Source organism: Enhydra lutris, unplaced genomic scaffold (assembly GCF_002288905.1).
Source record: "Enhydra lutris kenyoni isolate GAN:26980312 unplaced genomic scaffold, ASM228890v2 scaffoldscaffold2, whole genome shotgun sequence".
NCBI lineage: Eukaryota > Metazoa > Chordata > Mammalia > Carnivora > Mustelidae > Enhydra > Enhydra lutris.
The window spans coordinates 72,952,188-72,971,092 of record NW_019154086.1 but is presented as its reverse complement, the minus strand read 5'-3'; the positions used below and the strand labels follow the sequence as shown (position 1 = coordinate 72,971,092).

Sequence of the window (18,905 nt, the reverse complement as noted above, 5' to 3'; positions counted from 1 at the left end):
TAATTGTCTGTTAGCTATTGGGAATTAGAAATGCAGGAAACTAAATACACACATTAAAGTGAAAGCCAAGTTCTTAAAAGAAACAAGTATTACTATATATGTATTCACATAATTTTCTTTTTAGCTTTACTTATGCAATCCAAAAATGGAATAACTTTAGGCTATTTTTTTCTAATGTGCTAAAATTTTTATGTTACATGTGAAAATTAATTTGCTCCAGTTCTTAAAATTCTGAGGTCAATTATGTGGAGTTTACATAATGGCAAAAATATGTATTGATGTATTTTCCTTATTTGGATAGATTTGAGAATTTAAATTCTTCCAAAACTCATGCTAGCTCAAAAGGTATTTGACAAAAATTCTTTAGATAAATTAATCTTGTGTCTGGAACTAAAGAGGTCAAACCACAGGCATCATGGAAATTAAGCAGCAGGTATTCTGCCTTTGCAATTTCCTCTTTGTTTTTGCTTATATTTTTTAGAATTTCTACTTGTGGGAAGTAAAATGTTATTTATCACAATTAAGTGCTTGCATTTCTTAATCAAGTGATATGGAGTGGAGAGAGGGAATTTGGAACAAAAAGAATTTGGGAAGTATTACTAAATGCAAGCATGAACAATCCAAATTTTATAGCAAAAATAGAAATTTTGCAAGCATGATTGCTTTTAGAAACTCTATAAGTCTCTGCTGGTGTGCATTTTGTTTGTATAAATATGCAGACATATACCTGAATTAGCATAATTCCCACCTGCATTCTTCAGACAGCTAGACTACAAAAAATTGATAATCACAACCTCTTTTTTATCACTTAATTTTTAAAATTTTAATTGAAATCAGATAATGGGTTTGGGATGCATAATTTAAGGAGATGTAGACTGCATATCAAGAGTCATGGAATTGCCAAATGCATTTAACTTTTTCCTATTTTACTTGAAACTTTTCAGGTGAGGGGCACCTGGGTGGCTCAGTTCCTTATGTGCCTGACTTTTGATTTCAACTCAGGTCATGATCTCAGGGTTCTGGGGTCCAGCACAAGGTCTGGGCCTGGCTCTGCACTCAGTGGGAAGTCTGCTTCTCTCCCTCTTCCCCTCCTCCTGTGCTCCTGAGCTCCCACTCCCTTATTTCTCTCCTAAATAAATAAATCAATCTTCAAAAAATATATTTTTCAGGTGATTCCTTTCAAATTAACAAAGAAAGACTAGTGTGTTCTTTAAGAATATAACCATACCATAAATAAGTTCCTAGTATCAAGGTAACATAGAAATAGGGCTGCTAAGGAAGTTGATTTCATGGTAATCAAATATTCTACATTCTATATAGTGACCTTTCAAAGATCCTCTTTTCTGGACTTTTCCCTTGCCCCCCCCCCCTTTTTCCCCCCAAGCCAATGAGTATTTCTATACGTAAGTAAGTTTGATAGGTCTGAGCTAACTTTGAAAATCTGATTTCCAATGTTTGACCAGCCTTTGAAGAGTTTGTGGTATGGGAGGTTTCAGCTCCTTGAGAAAGAGATCAGCCTCCGTGATTCCGAAAGTGGACTTGCCTGCTTCAGTTGGTTTCTGCTGCACTTAGGGTAGAATTGCTAGGCACATACAAGCCAAATGGGCCAGACCTACATATGCCATATGCTAAGCACAATCTGTCAACATTTTTTTCTGCTTCCACACACAGAATCAATAATATTTAGATGTAACATATACTTCTATGGTGTACATTTATAGAGGGATAATGCACTATAAAAATTCATGATTCATGCAACAATGAACAGTAATGGTTGCTCACTCATGCATGTGATACTTACAAGGACAGTTGTCACGCCTTCAGAAATAAATCATTCATCCAAGGACATATATAAGTGAAAGCGAAGTTATTATAGGATCACACTCGAAGTCATACAAATACATGAATGCATGAGTGTGTGTGTGTGTGTGTGTGTGTGTGTGTGTGAGCATGTATGGATGTATGTGTGTTTCAAATTTTGGTTCCTCAGTTAAAGTTAGCTATTTATTACTTCTTACACAAACCCCCAATTAATACTACATAATTAATCCAGAATCCTGGACGCATGCAACTGTGGTATCATTCTCTTCATTTTCTTATCTTTTCTTTTCTTTACCAGAAAGGATGGGGTAAAGACAGAACAAAATGAGTCACCTTGACCCTCAGCATTGCCAAGTAGGGGTAGGTCCAGACAAAAGTGTTAGCTCATGATTTAGTGTGTATTGCCTCACTGCTGATGTAATCTGGCTAAAATCATACTGCTGATGAACAGAGACACAGGAACCCAACAGAGAACAACTTTATAAGTACAGAAACACCTATTCCTTAAGTTGCATAAGAGGTTAAAGCTGTTATTAAAGCTGCGATAGGCTGGTTTTAACCTTTACTGTTGGTTAGACATCAAAGACAGGACATCACGGAAGGCTCTGGATTTGATGGGACTAAGACAAAAAGTTATAACAAGACTGCGTGCATGATAGTGCTGTTGAGAGGACGTCTATTGCTTGCAATAACTTGTAGACAATGTTACACTATTGTAATTGTTTTCAAATGTAGTTTTTATTATTATTCAGGTATAGTGAGACCAAAAATTGGTCAAGAGATGATTGTTATGAAAAAGATAGTTTGTTACTCACAGTTCCCAAGAGAAAGGGGGAACTGCCACACCATAGGGGTCACATAGAGGAGTAGCAGGGTCAGTTAGGAGGCAGAAAGAATGAATGGAAAGCATGGGCAAGAGCCTTTATGATGATTCCTGTCAGAAAGCCAAGGTGAGATAAAATAGGTAGACCTAGGATTAGCCGGTTAAAATAACTTCAGTGGACTCTGAGGTGTAGGGACCTGCCAGCTGTCTGATACCTAGCCTTGGGATGATTAGAGCAGAGAAATGTTGTCTCCTAGAGTATAAATTCAGATAGAGAAGGCTCTGGATCGATGAATTTCATATGAAAAGCACCCTCATGGGTCAGTCTTTGCTATTTGTAGGAATTGGCTAACCTTGGGAGAGGCAGTCTATCCCCACCCAGTCAGCAAGGCTTCAGATGCCAGAGGATCAAGAATACAGAAAATAAAGAAAGATAGTAAAAAAAAAAAAGAAAAGAAAGAAAGAAAAAAGAAAGAAATACATATATTACTTCCATTTAAAAGGAAGTAAAAATATATATATATTACTTCCTTTTACAATTAATACAATTCACTATATATAAATGTTACTTCCATTTAAAAGGAAGTATAATATATATATATTATATATACATATATAATATATATACATATATATGTATATATATGTACACACACATATATACATATATAAAATATATGTATATTTTAAATATACATATAATATACATATATATGTATATATACATATACATATATAAATATACACATACATATATATTATATATACATATATACATATATATGTATATATGTACATACATATATATACATATATAAAATATATATATATTATACTTCCTTTTAAATGGAAGTAACATTTATATATAGTGAATTGTATTAATTGTAAAAGGAAGTAATATATATATATATTTTTACTTCCTTTTAAATGTAAAAGGATTGAATTTTAAGTGTAAAATTCAATGACTTTTGACAAAGATATCCACCCCACTCAAAATATAGAGTATTTTTATCAGTGGCCTCTTTCCATCTATCTACAGTTATAATTTGCCAATAAAAGTTTAATTTACTTAAGAACTGTATATATTTTGCCTTGTTTCCAAATGTAACATAATATAATGTAAATAATACAATGTAAATTTTTCTCCCCTTTCCGTCTCCATTGAGCACATGGATCAAACAGCCTAAGGGGCTCAACTTTTTTACTAGATTTCTAACCATCTTCTGTAAAATGGAAGCGGGATAAGTGTCAGCCCCCTTCTGCACTAACATGTATTTAAGTCATACCTCTCCACTCCTGCAGTTAATAAGAAAGCAGCAAGCCCTTTGTCATGAGCTCCACAGAGAGTGCTCCCAAGGTCCAGATTCAGTTCTATCTGTCTTGTGCTGGAATGTAGCACAATCTACCCCTGAGTGACTCTAAGTCAGAAGAGACCTTATTACTTCAGCAGTGCTTTAAAACAAACACACAAACAAGCAAACAAAAACTCACAGTGTGGTTAGCTTGGTTATAACCTAAGATTTGTTCTTTCATCTGGGCTTGATTTTGCATCATAATCCTTTCTCACTACCATGTTTCCATTAGCTGCATTCGACAGTTATCGCCCTTAATCTTTGGAGCCTTCTATACTAAAATAACGTCTGTACTCAAAAGCTGGATAAGATGTTAACTGAGTTTTCCCAAGATTTCAATATTTTTGATAAATTTTCTAGTATACTACATTTTTCAAAGACAAATAGTTGAAAAAAAAAACTTTATTTGCTCTAATTTCTAATATTTCCTACATAACTGATTCCTTAATTTTATTTTTTTGAGGATTTTCTATTGATTTGAAAGAGAGAGAGTGCACCAGCTTGAGCAGGGGTAAGGACAGCAGGAGAAACAGACTTCATGCTGAGTGTGGAGCCCCATGAGGGGCTCAATCTCAGGACCTTGAGATCTTGACCTGATTTGAAATCAAGAGTTGGACGCTTAACTAACTGAGCCACCTAGGAACCCCTCCTACCTATGTGATTCCTTATTTCAGAGATTAATCAACTCCAAGTGAACAACAAGAGTTTTTAAAATAGGTATTTATCAATATTAACCTCTTTCACTTGGAAACATTGTATTTAGAAACCTGTGGTTTGCCCTCCATAGATTTTTCAAAGCCATATCACCTATGTGAGATAACAGAAACTATATATTGGTTTTTGTTCCCTGTTCCCGGCACAGAGCTCTACAAACTCCTGTAGTTTTCTAAATAATAGAGCACTAGCAGCATACTTCTGTTCCAGTATTCTGTCTTTGACACCGGTTCCTGATACAGGACTCCCGAAACTCTTACCATTTCCTGGGTACAGGGAGTGTCTTTGAGGTGACTCTGGATGAGTTTCTGAATAGCACCGGGATGAGGACTGGTCAATGTAAAGACGAAGCCATGACTAGAAGCTTGGAATTTCCAGCCCTGCTATCCAATTCTCTTGAGAAGGGAGAAGGGTGGAAATGCAGTTAAGATTGATCACATCTATGTGATGAAGCCTCCATAAACATCCCAATAGTATGGCATTTGGAGAGCTTCCAGGTCTGTGAGCACATCCTTGTACTAGGGCAGTGATACCCTAACTCCAGTAGAGAGAGAAGTTCCTGTTCTTAGGACCCTCCCAGATCTTGCTCTGTGTATCTCTTCATCTGGCTATTCATCTGTCTCTCCTTTATCATGCTTTTTAATAGATTGATAAATGTAAGTATTTTCCTGAGTGTTGTGAGCTATTCTAGCAAATAAGTCAAACTGAAGAAGGGGGTCATGGGAACTTGCAATTTGTAGCCAGGTCAGAAGTTGTGAGTAACCTGGGGCCTACAATTTGGTAGTTGGTATCTAAGTGGGGTGCAGTCTCATAGGACTGAGCCCTTAACCTGTGGGATCTGATGCTATCTCCAGTAGATAGTGTCAGAATTTAAACTGTAGGAAACCCAGCTGGTATCATAGAATTAGTTGGTGTGGGGAAAACCCACACATTTGGTGACCAGAGGTGTCAAAAGTGTTGTGGCTATGGTAATAACAGGAGAATAAAAGAGAAACACAGGAGGGGACAAACTAGGGTTTTTGTTTTGTTTTGTTTTGTTTTGTTTTGTTTTGTTTTAAAAACAACATATTTGAGGACTGATTCTGTGTGGATATTGAATGACATTAAAAGGAGAATTTGGTTTAAAGAATAAGGAATGTGGAAGGCAACTGAAAAAAAGAAAAATTGAATCTCTTCTTGAAGAATCCATGCAATAAACACCTATGAAATAAACCCTTCTTCTATCACTACTGCTCAAAATTTATCTTTAATGTGTATGCCTTAAAATGTTTTTCTTCCATCACTATTGGTTCAGTTGAGAAAATTATTTTTCTCGTTACTATAGAAAATTAATGACATAATTTTATAGATAATGGTATCTCTGCTAAACACATTATAGGTTTCATTTTGGTTCAAATTTTATTTATTTAACATCGAGAGCTAAATAGAACTTATCTTCCAAAGGAAATAACCACAAAATATATTGTATATTTTACTGTAAAGCTAACCAAAGTACATAGCTAGTTTTATGCAAGATTGTCATGACGTTAGGCACTGAAGACTCTGAGGGGTTTATAATATAGTAGGAAGACACCTGGTAAGTAAATTATGTAATTACAACACAATGTGGTGGGCTAAATATTAAGAGAATGAAAAACTATTCTGTATATCAGAACAGAGGAAGAAGCTGATTAACTATTGCCTAAGGGATTCAGGAAGGGCTTTTTGGGAGAATTATATTAGCAATTGATTTCTAAGGATAATAATACAAGAGATTTTTCAGATGAAAAAAGGAAGAGATTGAATGTACCAGATAGCAAGTGTAGCAGCACACTGTGGGCAGATGACCAAAGGAATTATCTTTAGAATTTTAATTTGAAAGGAGAGCACTAAATACTAAAACTGGTATGTGTGTGGTAGTCTTATGAGGAATCTTAATCATTATGTCATGAATTTCAATTTATGTATTTTACTGTAGTCCAGAATTTCCCAAATATGTGATCTTAAGAGTTTTCCGATACAAACTTCTTAAAAATGTAGATTCCTTAACCTTTCTTTTGGACTCTTATTATTTAGCTAATAAGTTTAGAAAAAAAAACTGTTTGAAATTATAAAATTTTGAAGGAGGGGAGTGTTAATGTTTCATTTACTTTATAAAATAAGAAGTCATCAAAATGTGTAGAAAATTGAATTTCTGAAACAACTGAGATGAAAAGTATAGAATCCAGGTGAAAAATGGCAAGAGTTTGAATTGAAGCAGGGCTGGAAAACTAGAATTGAAAAAAAGAATATTCATCAGCTGTCAGAGGTTGAAGCTTTTGGCATGCAGGGTTCTTGGTGAGGGAGAATATATAAAGGAGTATAACTCTGAAATTGAAACTGGTTAGGCTGTAGAGATAGTGAGTCCTGAGACCCAAACAGGAAATTCCAGAGAACAACAGGTTGAGGAAATCAGGGTAGGGGTGGTGAGATGGAGAACATGAAGCTATGAATGATTATGCTAATTCAAAACCAAGAGTGTTTCTGGATTTAATAGAAAGGTTCACTTCCAAGGAAAAAAAAAAAAAAAAAAAAAAAAAAAAAACACCAAAAACCCAAGAAGGAAATGTTTTTAAGTGGGCATTGTAATGAATGTTACAAAAATATAAGGGAGTAATGTTTTTAAAGGCATGTCTGATTCAAAGTAAAAATCTTTCAACCATTTACTGCATGATATTTTCCCATGGAGATAATTTTTTAAAAGCTTTGGCTTACTTAGAAAAGAAATACTGAATCCTTTTTGTTATTACTTTAACTTGTCCAATCTCTAAACCACAGATACCTCAGAGGTTCATTAGAAATTCCCAAACCCAGAAAGAGGAAAGTCCCAATAAAAACAAACCAAACCAGATCCTTTAGGAGTTGAATTTTGAAGTTTTGACTTCCTGATTCTAAGGATGGGTCATATTTTAGCTTCAGAATAATGGTAAATTTAGCTTAAAAACACCGTAGTTAAAATAATGAATCTCTTCCATGTCTGTCAGTAGGTTTGGCATGTAAGTGTATCAAGTGTAACTCAAACACAAATTGTAAACCATACAAGCCCCATTTCTAACTCAATCTCTTTACAAGGAAATCTCTTTAGCCCAACATTTTTTGCTTCTTCATTGTAATTTTTATTATTATTATTATTTCATTAGATGTAGTCAATGGCTCAGGTTACCCTGACAATGAGAGGAAATCTTACCTTTCCTCTATAAATAAATAACTAGGGTTCAGTTATTAACTATTAAGGGTTATACTCTCTTGTTTCTCTGTCCTCTGGACTAGCCATTGCATGTATGTGATTCAAGAGGCTGCCAGATGCAGTGGTTTAGAGTTAGGCGAGTAAGCACCCAGTGAGCATTCAATCCCTCGTTCCCAGAAAGTGATGTCTCCCTAGAATAACAATTGAAAAGTATTTTGATACCAGCTTTTACAAAACACATACTAGTAGACAATATAAGGTGAAAATATCTGAATATCTTTATAGCTCTATGTCATGACAAAGAAAAATTTTGAAGAAGAATTAATTGAAAGAGCCATGAGCAAGTCCACTGTGGCAACACAAGATTTTTTTTTAGTACCTGGAGTGTTCAGAACTTCTCAGTGGTATAGTGTCAGTATAGGAAAGCTTCATAGAGGACAGATAACTGTGTGATTCATGAACCTCTCTTTCCCCACAACATTTTTCTTGTATGTGTATTCTTTTAAGAAATATTGCAGTTAAAATATAATACATTTCACTTTACTAAGTATATCATGTCTCCTTTCTTTATTCTCCAAAGGACGTGTGTATAACCTACTGTACCCAGAATAGCAAAAGCTAAGGGTCAAATATTTGCTTCCTCTCAAACACCAATACCACAAAATGTATTTTACACACCAAGGTATTATTTTAAAGAGGGCTATTAACTTACTAAAAATTACTTCCTTCCTACTGTTTTAATTTTTCTTGTTACCATGTTCCTTCTTACTGTTTTAATTTTTCTTATTACCACTATATATATATATATATATATATATACATATATATATATATATATATATATCCTTCCCCCTTTGCAGAAGTCTGCTTTTACTAACCTATATAGAGGCTTTGACCAGTTTCACCATAGCCTACTTTATGATCAATTTCTTCATCTTGGTAAGAGAGTCATTTCAGGTATATATCATTTAAGGTATATAAAAGAGGCACCGGATTAAAACGCCCAATCTGGAACTATCAGGGTGTTCACCAGTAATTGTTGTTTCTCCTTATATACCTGCAATTTGCTGGGGAAGACTTGTTCTCCTCCTTTGTACTTCTTACACTAGTGCTGAGCACTTCTCTAGTCTTGGGATGAATTTTTTTTTCATTCTATGGAACTATGACCCAACGTTCTTCCAAATAACAAAATTAAAAAAAAACAAAAACCAAAGAAATGAAGACAAAATAAATCAAATCTATTTTATGATATACATTGCAAAACCATGTTCTCTTACACAACATAATAATAAACTGAAAGAAATTTCTGTGGATTTTAGAAATTAGTACTTTGAACAAATCACTCTTTAATACCTGGAAACTAACCTAAAGAAATGTAATCCATATTATGGTTTCTCATTAATATTACAGATTCTATGAGTGCATGAGGAAGTATGGATGAATTATACTTCAAGGTGTGAGTTATGAGTGTTCTAGAAAACACTTTAAAAAGCATTGATACAGTGGCGTGCCCATAGAATTCATCTCTCTGCAGTACGTTTTATCATGTCTTAAAATTATTCATTAGGAGAGAGAAAAACAAGTTCTGTTAATTATTTATTAATATTAAAATATTGATGAGCATTACCTAAATGTAACGGGATTCCAGCTGGTGCACTGGGTTGAAACTGCTGACATGCAGCCAACACAAGAGGCGTGTATTAAAAGAGCAGAACAAATGACTTAACAGGGGCCTAAAAGCAGCAGTCAGAAAAGGTTCATTTAACTTAGAGATGGCACAAGCTTGGAGCAATTGCCTCTACTTAAGTAAGTGTGGAATTACAAAAGACTATTTATTACAGTCAAACAGGGCCCTGCAGCTTGCTCAGAGACCTTTGAAGAATTTCAACAGTTATAAAGCCTTGCTCGGTGCAGAAGCAGTAAAATTTGGGCAGACCCCAAACAGCCTGCAAAGTTTTCATTAAAAAGTTAATACAATCTTCTTCACATTCTTTGAAATGAATGTGTTTCTCTCTTGTTTGTGTGTGTGTGTGTGTTTAAAGAGAGATGCCATGCATGATAATTTTCAAAATTTCTTTGAAAGTGTATTTTAACTGTTAGGGAAAATAAACCGGTTTCCTGGTGATATGGAATAAATGTAGGGTCTCCATGGGTTTATTAGGAAATTGTTCCAACATCAACCATCTTTGAAATGCCCCATTAAGTATATATTAAAATTACTCTTTTAGTGGATTTAATCAGCAGGAAAATTAGTGGAATTTCTCCGTTTTTGAACAAAAAGCAAAACTTATTTCCCAGGATGTTAAGACTATAATTTTTTTATTAACAATTGGATAACGAATTGCTATTTTTTTTTTTAAGTAACAGGGTTAGGTTAAAAGAAAAGAATTCTCAAAAAATTAACATATTTTTATTTACTTATAACTAAATGATATATTTAGAAACATTGAATACATTTATAAACTTTTAACTAAATATAACCAAAATAAATTATCCTTTGCTTAAAATCAATTTCAGAGCATCAAACCACTATGGTCAGGGGGGTGGAGGGTAAGATTATGATGAGGCCAATCCAGGAAATAAAATTATAATAATGAATAGATGAAAATTAAGTATGAATGGTAAATTATGATAAGTTACATGAAATGACAGTAATTGCTAATGGGAGCAAAATATGAATAAGAAAATGTATTCACTTTTCCATCAGAAAAGCAACACCTACATTTTTCCTTGGCAAAAGATTAAATAATCATTTCCAGGCCATTAAATTAATGATGCTTTAGTTACAAAAGAGTTCATAAGCTCTTACAAATAATAGAAATAGAAGGATGGGAAACCTACTGCAATGGATTCTTCATTTAGACCTGCCCTTTCTAATAAAGTGTCATGAGGCAGACTTAATGAAAACTCTATTTTTAAGTGAGGAATAAAAATGAAAGGCATTTATGTACAGGAATAGTTTGAGAAGTTAGACACAAAAGTCAGCATGTGACAATCACAGAAACATCAAATCCATAAATACAAAACTTCTAATGCTAGCTATTAAAGGGAATACAAATACACGGGATTCTATTGGTACTCAACCTGAGAAAAATCTTTATAAGAAAATAGGTTGTTTAGCAATGAAAATGATCAATAGTCAATATACTTGAGGATTCTTGATTTTGGGTTGTTTCATGTTCGCAGTTTATTTTGTTACATTCCCTCAGGACGGGATGCTGCTGAACCCCACCGTGAGATATTTCAGCTGGCCAGTGTACCAACATTGAGTTTTGAAACCAGAAGTGCACTGAGGGATAGTATGCATTTTTCTTTTTAATGGAAGGATTTAAAGTGGGAGATCACTTAAAATATATTTAATCTTCCATTAGAAATGAGGGTGATTGTATGATATCTGATCCAAACAGATGCTTTTTATTCTTATTCTGTACTTTTGATAATGCATAGCAAAACATAATCAATATAGAGTCCACACCCAATAAGATACTTCAGTATATATCCAGAGATTTGTGACACAAAGAGCAGTCAGTTCCTTTGTACTTTTTAATAAATATTTTCATTTTAAGAAATAAAAATACAAAAGCAGATGATTATTGTTTCCTGATAAATATTTTTATTCATGAGAGATTTTTGTGTAAAGTCAAGACCTACTATAATATGTTCTAAACCCTGTCCATTTACAATACACTAAATATTATTATTACCTATAGGTACCATGGGACTCCTTTTGCATAATAGATCCCAGTCCTCTTACAGAGTTGCATATGAAAATGTTATCAATGAGCTGCAGAATCTGGCATTAATAACTTTGCAACGTTATAACAAATAGGTAGCCCTGATGTTTTGTTCTTTTTTTAATATATCAAATATATTTCATTGCTTACATTATAGTAGCAGATTGAAAACATCTGCTCACTTGCCACTAGTCCACCAGCAGCTGAAAATCTCAGCTCATTTTCCATAGGCCTGTATGTACCAGGGCTATAATCCAGCTGCTGAGGCTTGATATGGGGCCAGATTAATACTCCAGAGCCTTTGAAATGGAGATAGTGCTTTCTTGCCAAAGATTAGAGCAATGATGGCCTGCATTTGCTTGTTCCCTTCTTCCTCTGCGCTCCTTGACCACCCTTCTTAATTGGATTGATTTGTGTCCTCCCACGATCCCTTCCTGTTGTTTCTCTACAGCTCCATCGCCTGTCATGACGATTAAGAAGGATCGAACGTCCAGAAACAGTATCTCTTTATCTTGGCAGGAACCTGAGCACCCTAATGGGATCATATTGGACTACGAGGTCAAATACTATGAAAAGGTGGGGAGATGATGTTAAAGGGCTGGGTTGTGTAGGGAAAGAGGTAATCTTTTCATGAGCTGTGTACTTGCAAAGAACCCAATGGTGTTGCTAAGAAGCGGTAAAGCTCTTTGGAACTCTGGTATGTGATACCTTTGATTTATCAGTAGGGGGGGGTTTGAAATAATTGTGTCAAATATCCCCCATTCTGGAACAATATGTCACAGCGAAGATGTCAGTACCAAACTTAAGCCATCTAGTTATGGCATTAGAAATGACATTTATGTCCTCTGCTGAGACCCCTGTTCTACCAATTATTTCACAGTGATTCCTTAGCCTACTGATGAGCTACTCCTTAGTACATTGCCTTCAGCATCACTTCCTGACCTTCACATTCACATGAATTTCATTCAGTACAGATGGGAACATTGAGCTAATAGCAAAGCCATTGTATTATTGAACTGGCAATGAAAAGCTTTCTTGATACTTTCAAGGTAATTTGGAAGGTGGGAGTGAATGGATAAGTTTGCTCCATGTCATAAAATTGTGGTTCCGTAATACAATTATAAAAATAGGTACATGATTATTTATAAGTAGAATTTAGGCTATAGTATTTCATCACCTCTAAATGGTACTTATTTCTCCCTGGTTATAAATTATAGATAGGTTCAAAAGTAAGATATTCAAATCTTATCAGAGCTGGATGGTTTTATAGCTACTAATGCGAATAAAACATATTTGTGGGCAGCTGAAAAATATTTGCAAATGACTTAAAATCAAGTTGTGCATTTATATAATACTTTATAGACCACTTTTGTGTACATGATTTTATTTTGAGTTGTCTGATGATCCTATGAAATTTGATAATTGGGTTCATTCACAAATAAGAAAACGGAGTCAGTGGCATTATTTGAATTTCTCACAGCCTCATTGCCAGTGAACAGGTCTCGGTTTTGAATCCTGGCAGCCATGACTCCTTCTTTAGTGTGTTTTCCTGTATTACATGCCTTGCTCTACATGAGAATGGATTATTAGAGACATGAGAATTAGCGGTATGATCAGCTGGCAAAAAAGCGTAATGTATAAACATTCATTTGCATTGTGTAGTTATTCTCTTTATTGAGGTTAATGTATTTCATAAGTGTGATGCCATTTTTTTTCCCATACTGTCCCATGTGGGAAAAGGAACGTCTCTTTCATTAAAAGAAAAGAGAGACCTAATCAACTTCATTGTGCTAAAGTCTTAGTATAAATAACTTTTATATGCTAGCTTTTGGTTCTCCTCTATAGATAGCACTGTGAAATAGTCATCTGATCATGATCTTCTATTTTTAAAAGTGTGACAAGATTGTTTGGGCAAATGTAACAATCCATGTTTTATAGACGATGCAACAAAATAAAAAGAAAAATAATGACACATTCTTAGTTCAGACTGGATAGCAAAGCCAGGACGCACCTAAACTTTAGATCTACAGGGCCAATTAAAAAATGCAGTTAAGGGCGCCTGGGTGGTTCAGTGGGTTAAGCCTCTGCCTTCGGCTCAGGTCATGATCTCAGGGTCCTGGGATCGAGGCCCGCATCGGGCTCTCTGCTCAGCGGGGAGCCTGCTTTCTCCTCTCTCTCTATGCCTGCCTCTCTGCCTACTTGTGATCTCTCTCTCTCTCTGTTTCAAATAAATAAATAAAATCTTTAAAAAAAAATGCAGTTAATTTATATTTGTGTCTAGTATGAACATAAAAAATTCTGAACTTTCAAATTTACTAACAAAGTACAATGCACATCCTTGTATTAAAATAATATTAACAAGTGGCAGGGAAAAAAATGGCTGTATCTATTTATTATTCCCTAAGCATTTTAAAACTAGATACAAATGTACATGCAATATTATCTTTAATATCTGCTTATATAAATATTTATATTAGACATACATAAATTTAAAAATTATTCCCAAATGTATATAATACTTGGAAATATTTTGAATGGTTCCCTAGAATTTAAGCTTTGTAAGGTCTAGCTTTCTTGACTAGTTCACTAACGGTGATGAGCAGAGTCAAGTTTTGGGTATAGGCTCAACAATTTTTTTCACAAATGAAATAATTATTTCTGTAAAATAAATATATTTGATCCTCTTCATTTTTTAATATGCCAGCTTACATGCTATCCAGTACATAACTAGCATCTTTAACTAGTTAGCTCAAAATATCTGTAATGTACACTTCTTCTGTAATATTCTACGTCATTTTGGTTAAGGATATCCACTCTAGGCCTCACCCCAGGTGCAGGGACATTCCACCATTGTTCAAAATCAGGTTCCCCATAAAATACTCCGTGTATATTAATGTGCCTTAGGGGAAAAACACAATTCTGTGTAAATCCATTTTTTCTATACAAGGCTTGACACAAAAAAAACCTTTCCTGTTAATGTGCCCTGTGAATCCCCTAATATACAATTTGTATACAATATACAAAGGATCCCCTGATGGAGATCCTTTGGGGAAATATCTCTAATCTGGAGATATTTGTCTCTACTAAACCACAGTGACTTAGCATAAATACAATGCACATATAACTGATGCTGAGAAAGTTATGAATATAGAGCTATATATAAAACCTGGACTTGTGCTCGCTTCAGCAGCACATATACTAAAACCTGGACCTTTTCTGAGTTTAATATTTCATAATCAATAAAAAATATTTTTCTGAGAATCAGGGCATTCCTATTAAGTTTAATTCACAGGAGTATTTTCTTCATTGTAAGTTTATTTTTGAAATTAGATCAAAGCTTTCATTCAGACTTAGCTTGGAAGAAAAGATATTTTCACTGGCATATTCACGAACTGGTAAGAATGAAAACTTTCCCTGCTTCATGTGCAGGACACTAATCATTTTACCCAAGTTAGGAAATTCTGTATGCCTCTACTGCATTCAGAGAGTGAAATGATTGTCGTCTCTTTTCTATGTCTTATGCTCTGTGTTAAAATCTGAAAGAACTGGTTTTGAGTGGTTCACCTTTTTATCATTTGATAGCATTATGAAGATTTGGTTTTAACATGATTTTTTCTTACCTCAAAGCAGGAGCAAGAGACAAGTTATACCATTCTGAGGGCAAGAGGCACGAATGTTACCATCAGTAGCCTCAAGCCTGACACTACTTACGTATTCCAAATCCGAGCCCGAACGGCAGCTGGATACGGGACCAACAGTCGCAAGTTTGAGTTTGAAACTAGCCCGGACTGTACGTATTATTTCAGCGTCATGTATTGGGAGAGGGCTGCTGTAAAGGTATCTGATAATTCATTCTCATTTTCTCTAAATTTTAATCTCTAAATTTTAACATTTAGAAAATATTTACGTATTGAGATACACTGAAAGTAAATTGCTTGAAATATTTGACAATTTTTATGGTATTGAGTCTGCAGATTTGTGTTTGTGTGGGTATGCATCTGTGTTGTTGTTTTTCTCTTTTACACACCAAATATATTCGAATGCTGAAATGCTACGGGTCCTCTACTGGCCATAAATTGCTTTGAGGAAAATTATGTAATATGGAAACATACTCTCAGTACTTGTTAATCCAGATGTTCTGTGTTCATTGCATAATTCAGTGAATTATTAACACACACACACACAAAAAAAAAAACTTGCTGATATCCATGAGGATTTTAATATTGTTTTAATCCTTAACACATTCAATCTTGTGTCACTTGGAGATTGAGGATTTTCTAAATCGTGATTTATCACCTCATTCACATTCACAAGCAGTTTGGATAGTCTTATGTGTCTGACACCAAATTTGGCATAAATACATCTAAAATTGGCAAACATTTTCCCAGTGGTATTTCTCTTTTCTTCAAATGCATTTGCTTTATATTAGAAAAACCCTCTGCTGAAATATAATGTTTAAAAAGTTAATATCATGGCCACGGTACTAATACAGAGTGAACAGACATTCAAGCTAAGGATTTTATTTAGTTTATTAATTAATGAGGAGACTTTTATATATTTATCTATATTTTATTTATGTTCATTATGTCCTCCAAAAGATTAAACTGGTTTATTTATTTTTTTAGATTAAACAGGTTTAAAGGAAAATTTGAAGAACAGATACATATATACATATAAATACGTATTTGTGTGTGTATCTATATAGGCAATCAGGAATACTTAAACAAATTTACTAATTTGCCCCAAACTGACTAATATCCTATAGGACAACAAATGTAATGATTGAAGTAATCTTTTCTACTGCACATAAACCATTTATGTCTCCAGTGAATGTTTTATTTTAATTATAATGGGAGAAATTATATACATCACTCAGTTGTCTGCAACTTAAATTCAGTTGTAAAATAGCCTAGAAAGGCAATCAAAGATGAACACCTTTTAGAAAGAGACTATCTGGGAAGGGTCTGACAATGGCCAGCACTGTCCTGAAAGGAAACCCAGTAATCTCTTCTGATTTTTCCAATTTGCCATTTCTCCTGGCATGCATATTTCCTATCTAAATATTTTGTTCATGACATTAAAATAATGTTGGCTTTGGTACAGTAATATTTTTATTATGCCCACAATCCATGTCTAATACAAACATTGAAGATTAACATAAATTATAAAAACTGTTCAAGTTAGTGTAATAGTTACTCTATCAGGTAGTTATTTTATGGCACACTTTTGGTCAGGTGATTAGAAATGCTTCTTATAATAACGAGCTGTACCTCCTGCAAGGCACTGATAATCTAGTGTTCTTAGAAATTATTAGCTCACAGCTGAAACATGGCAATTCTTCTAACTCAAAGGGGAGCTGCCATCCTCAAAAGCGCAAGTCTATACTTCAAGACCTCTCCTAATCCTCCGTGATGGATATACATGTTTACCCAACTGTGGCGTCATGGGAGTGCCTGCTTGGATCTCCCTGCTGCCACGCCTGCAGTGGGCAGACAACCTCCAGCTGCTGTTCCTTCAGGACCCACCACAGCCACCATGCACGGGCCATACTTCCCTTGTGGACTAAACACTGCAAGGGGACTGGTGTCAGGCCTTTTCTGACTAATGCAGGATTCCTCTCCGAACAGTCTTCGCTCCAGGACTAGGTTCCAAGGAGAAATCGTTCTCTGAGACAATTCAAAACGAAATGGTACAAATTGCCATAAAAGTACATCTGAACAAGTTTTAAAAACAAATTTAAAATTTTAGGTGACACAATAAAAAAGTTTAATTGCAATTTGACTTTAGTAGTTATAAATCTTTTTGTTAATGTTTAAGTAGTGCAAAACAAGTTTCTTTTTCCTTTTTCTTTTTTTTTTTTTTAAGATTTCATTTTCAAATAATCTCTACACCCAACAAGAGGCTTGAACTCACAGCCCTGAGATCAAGAGTTGCGTGCTCCACCAACTGAGCCTGCCAGGGTCACTGCAGAAAAGTTTCTTGTTCTGAAATGATTACAAATTGAATTTTTCTATCAAACTTTTAAATGATATTTAAGTGAACAACAACAAAATCTACATTTGCTTTACCAAGAAAGATCACAAATCCCAGGAAGAGAAAGAAACAAATGTTCATTATATCCCTATAGTAGAACTTAGGCATATTGAGGGACAGGAGGGTCAGATCACCATTAGATAAACCTTCATTATGTTCCACACATGCAAGTTCTTAATCAGCACTTAACTCTATCTGCTATGTAAATATGCAAAGGGAACAACAAATTCCAATACATGAATGTGACTCCAGATTTACTACAGATATTGCTGGGGTGGCCTTCTGCATGAACCACTTCTGAGGCTTCAGTGTCTGAGGTTGAAGAAATAATCCCATTTGAAAACTATAGGGTCTTGGGGTTTTGCCAGATAAGTTTTATATTTGCAATACTTCCACTGATTGATAGAGCAGTTGAAGAGAAGATAAGGAAAAGATGAGCTTTTTAACACCTCCTCCTCATTTATAAAAATCTTTGAGTTGAGCAGCTTGATTTATTTATTTATTTATTTTTAAAGATTTAATTTATTTGCTTAAGAGAGAGAGAGCAAAAAAGAGAGCCTGAGAGAAAGCACGAGCAGGAGCAGGAGCAGAGAGAGTGGGGGAAGCTGACTCCCTGCTCAGCAGGGAGCCAGTTGCAGGACCCTGGATCATGTCTTCAGCTGAAGGCAGACACTTCACTGACTGAGTCACCCAGTCTCCCCTCAGTTTGATTTAAAGAAAAAAAAAATCAATTTACTCTTGCTGCTTCAGCATAGAATTATTCCAGCCTTTAAATATAGATGAGGAAAAAAAAGTATTTTTTGTCTTAGCCGGGGAAAAAAAGACAAAAATCAACTTTCTATTTTTTTTTTTTAAGATTTATTTGAGAGAGAGAGAGAATGGGGGTAAGGGCAGAGTGAGAGAATCTTCAAGCAGACTCCCCAGTGAGTGTGGAGCCTGATGTGGGGCTCGATCTCATGACCCTGAGATCATGCCCTGAGCCAAAACCAAGAATCAGATACTTAACCAACTGAGCCACCCAGGTACCCCTAAGTTTCTATTTTTTTTAATCAAAATGATATCTTCTTAAAATTCTAAGAACTTAAGAGTCTTAATTGTTATATATTGATATTTATATATTATGTAATATTTATATATATTATATATATAAAGTCTCATGTTGGATTTCTTTTAACAATTTGCTATTTATTGTACTTTTTATTTTTTTAATTTTTCTAGTTTTT

At 34.6% G+C, this 18,905-nt stretch overlaps 1 protein-coding gene across 1 annotated transcript in view; it reads left to right on the top strand.

Moving 5' to 3' along the window:
- Positions 1-18,905, top strand: part of LOC111148166 (EPH receptor A3) — a 378,938-nt gene that overhangs the window by 290,678 nt on the left and 69,355 nt on the right. Inside the window, exons 6-7 of the mRNA XM_022504614.1 lie at positions 12,101-12,225; positions 15,280-15,439. Coding sequence (XP_022360322.1) covers positions 12,101-12,225; positions 15,280-15,439 — 285 coding nt within the window. The remainder of the gene's footprint in view (positions 1-12,100; positions 12,226-15,279; positions 15,440-18,905) is intronic.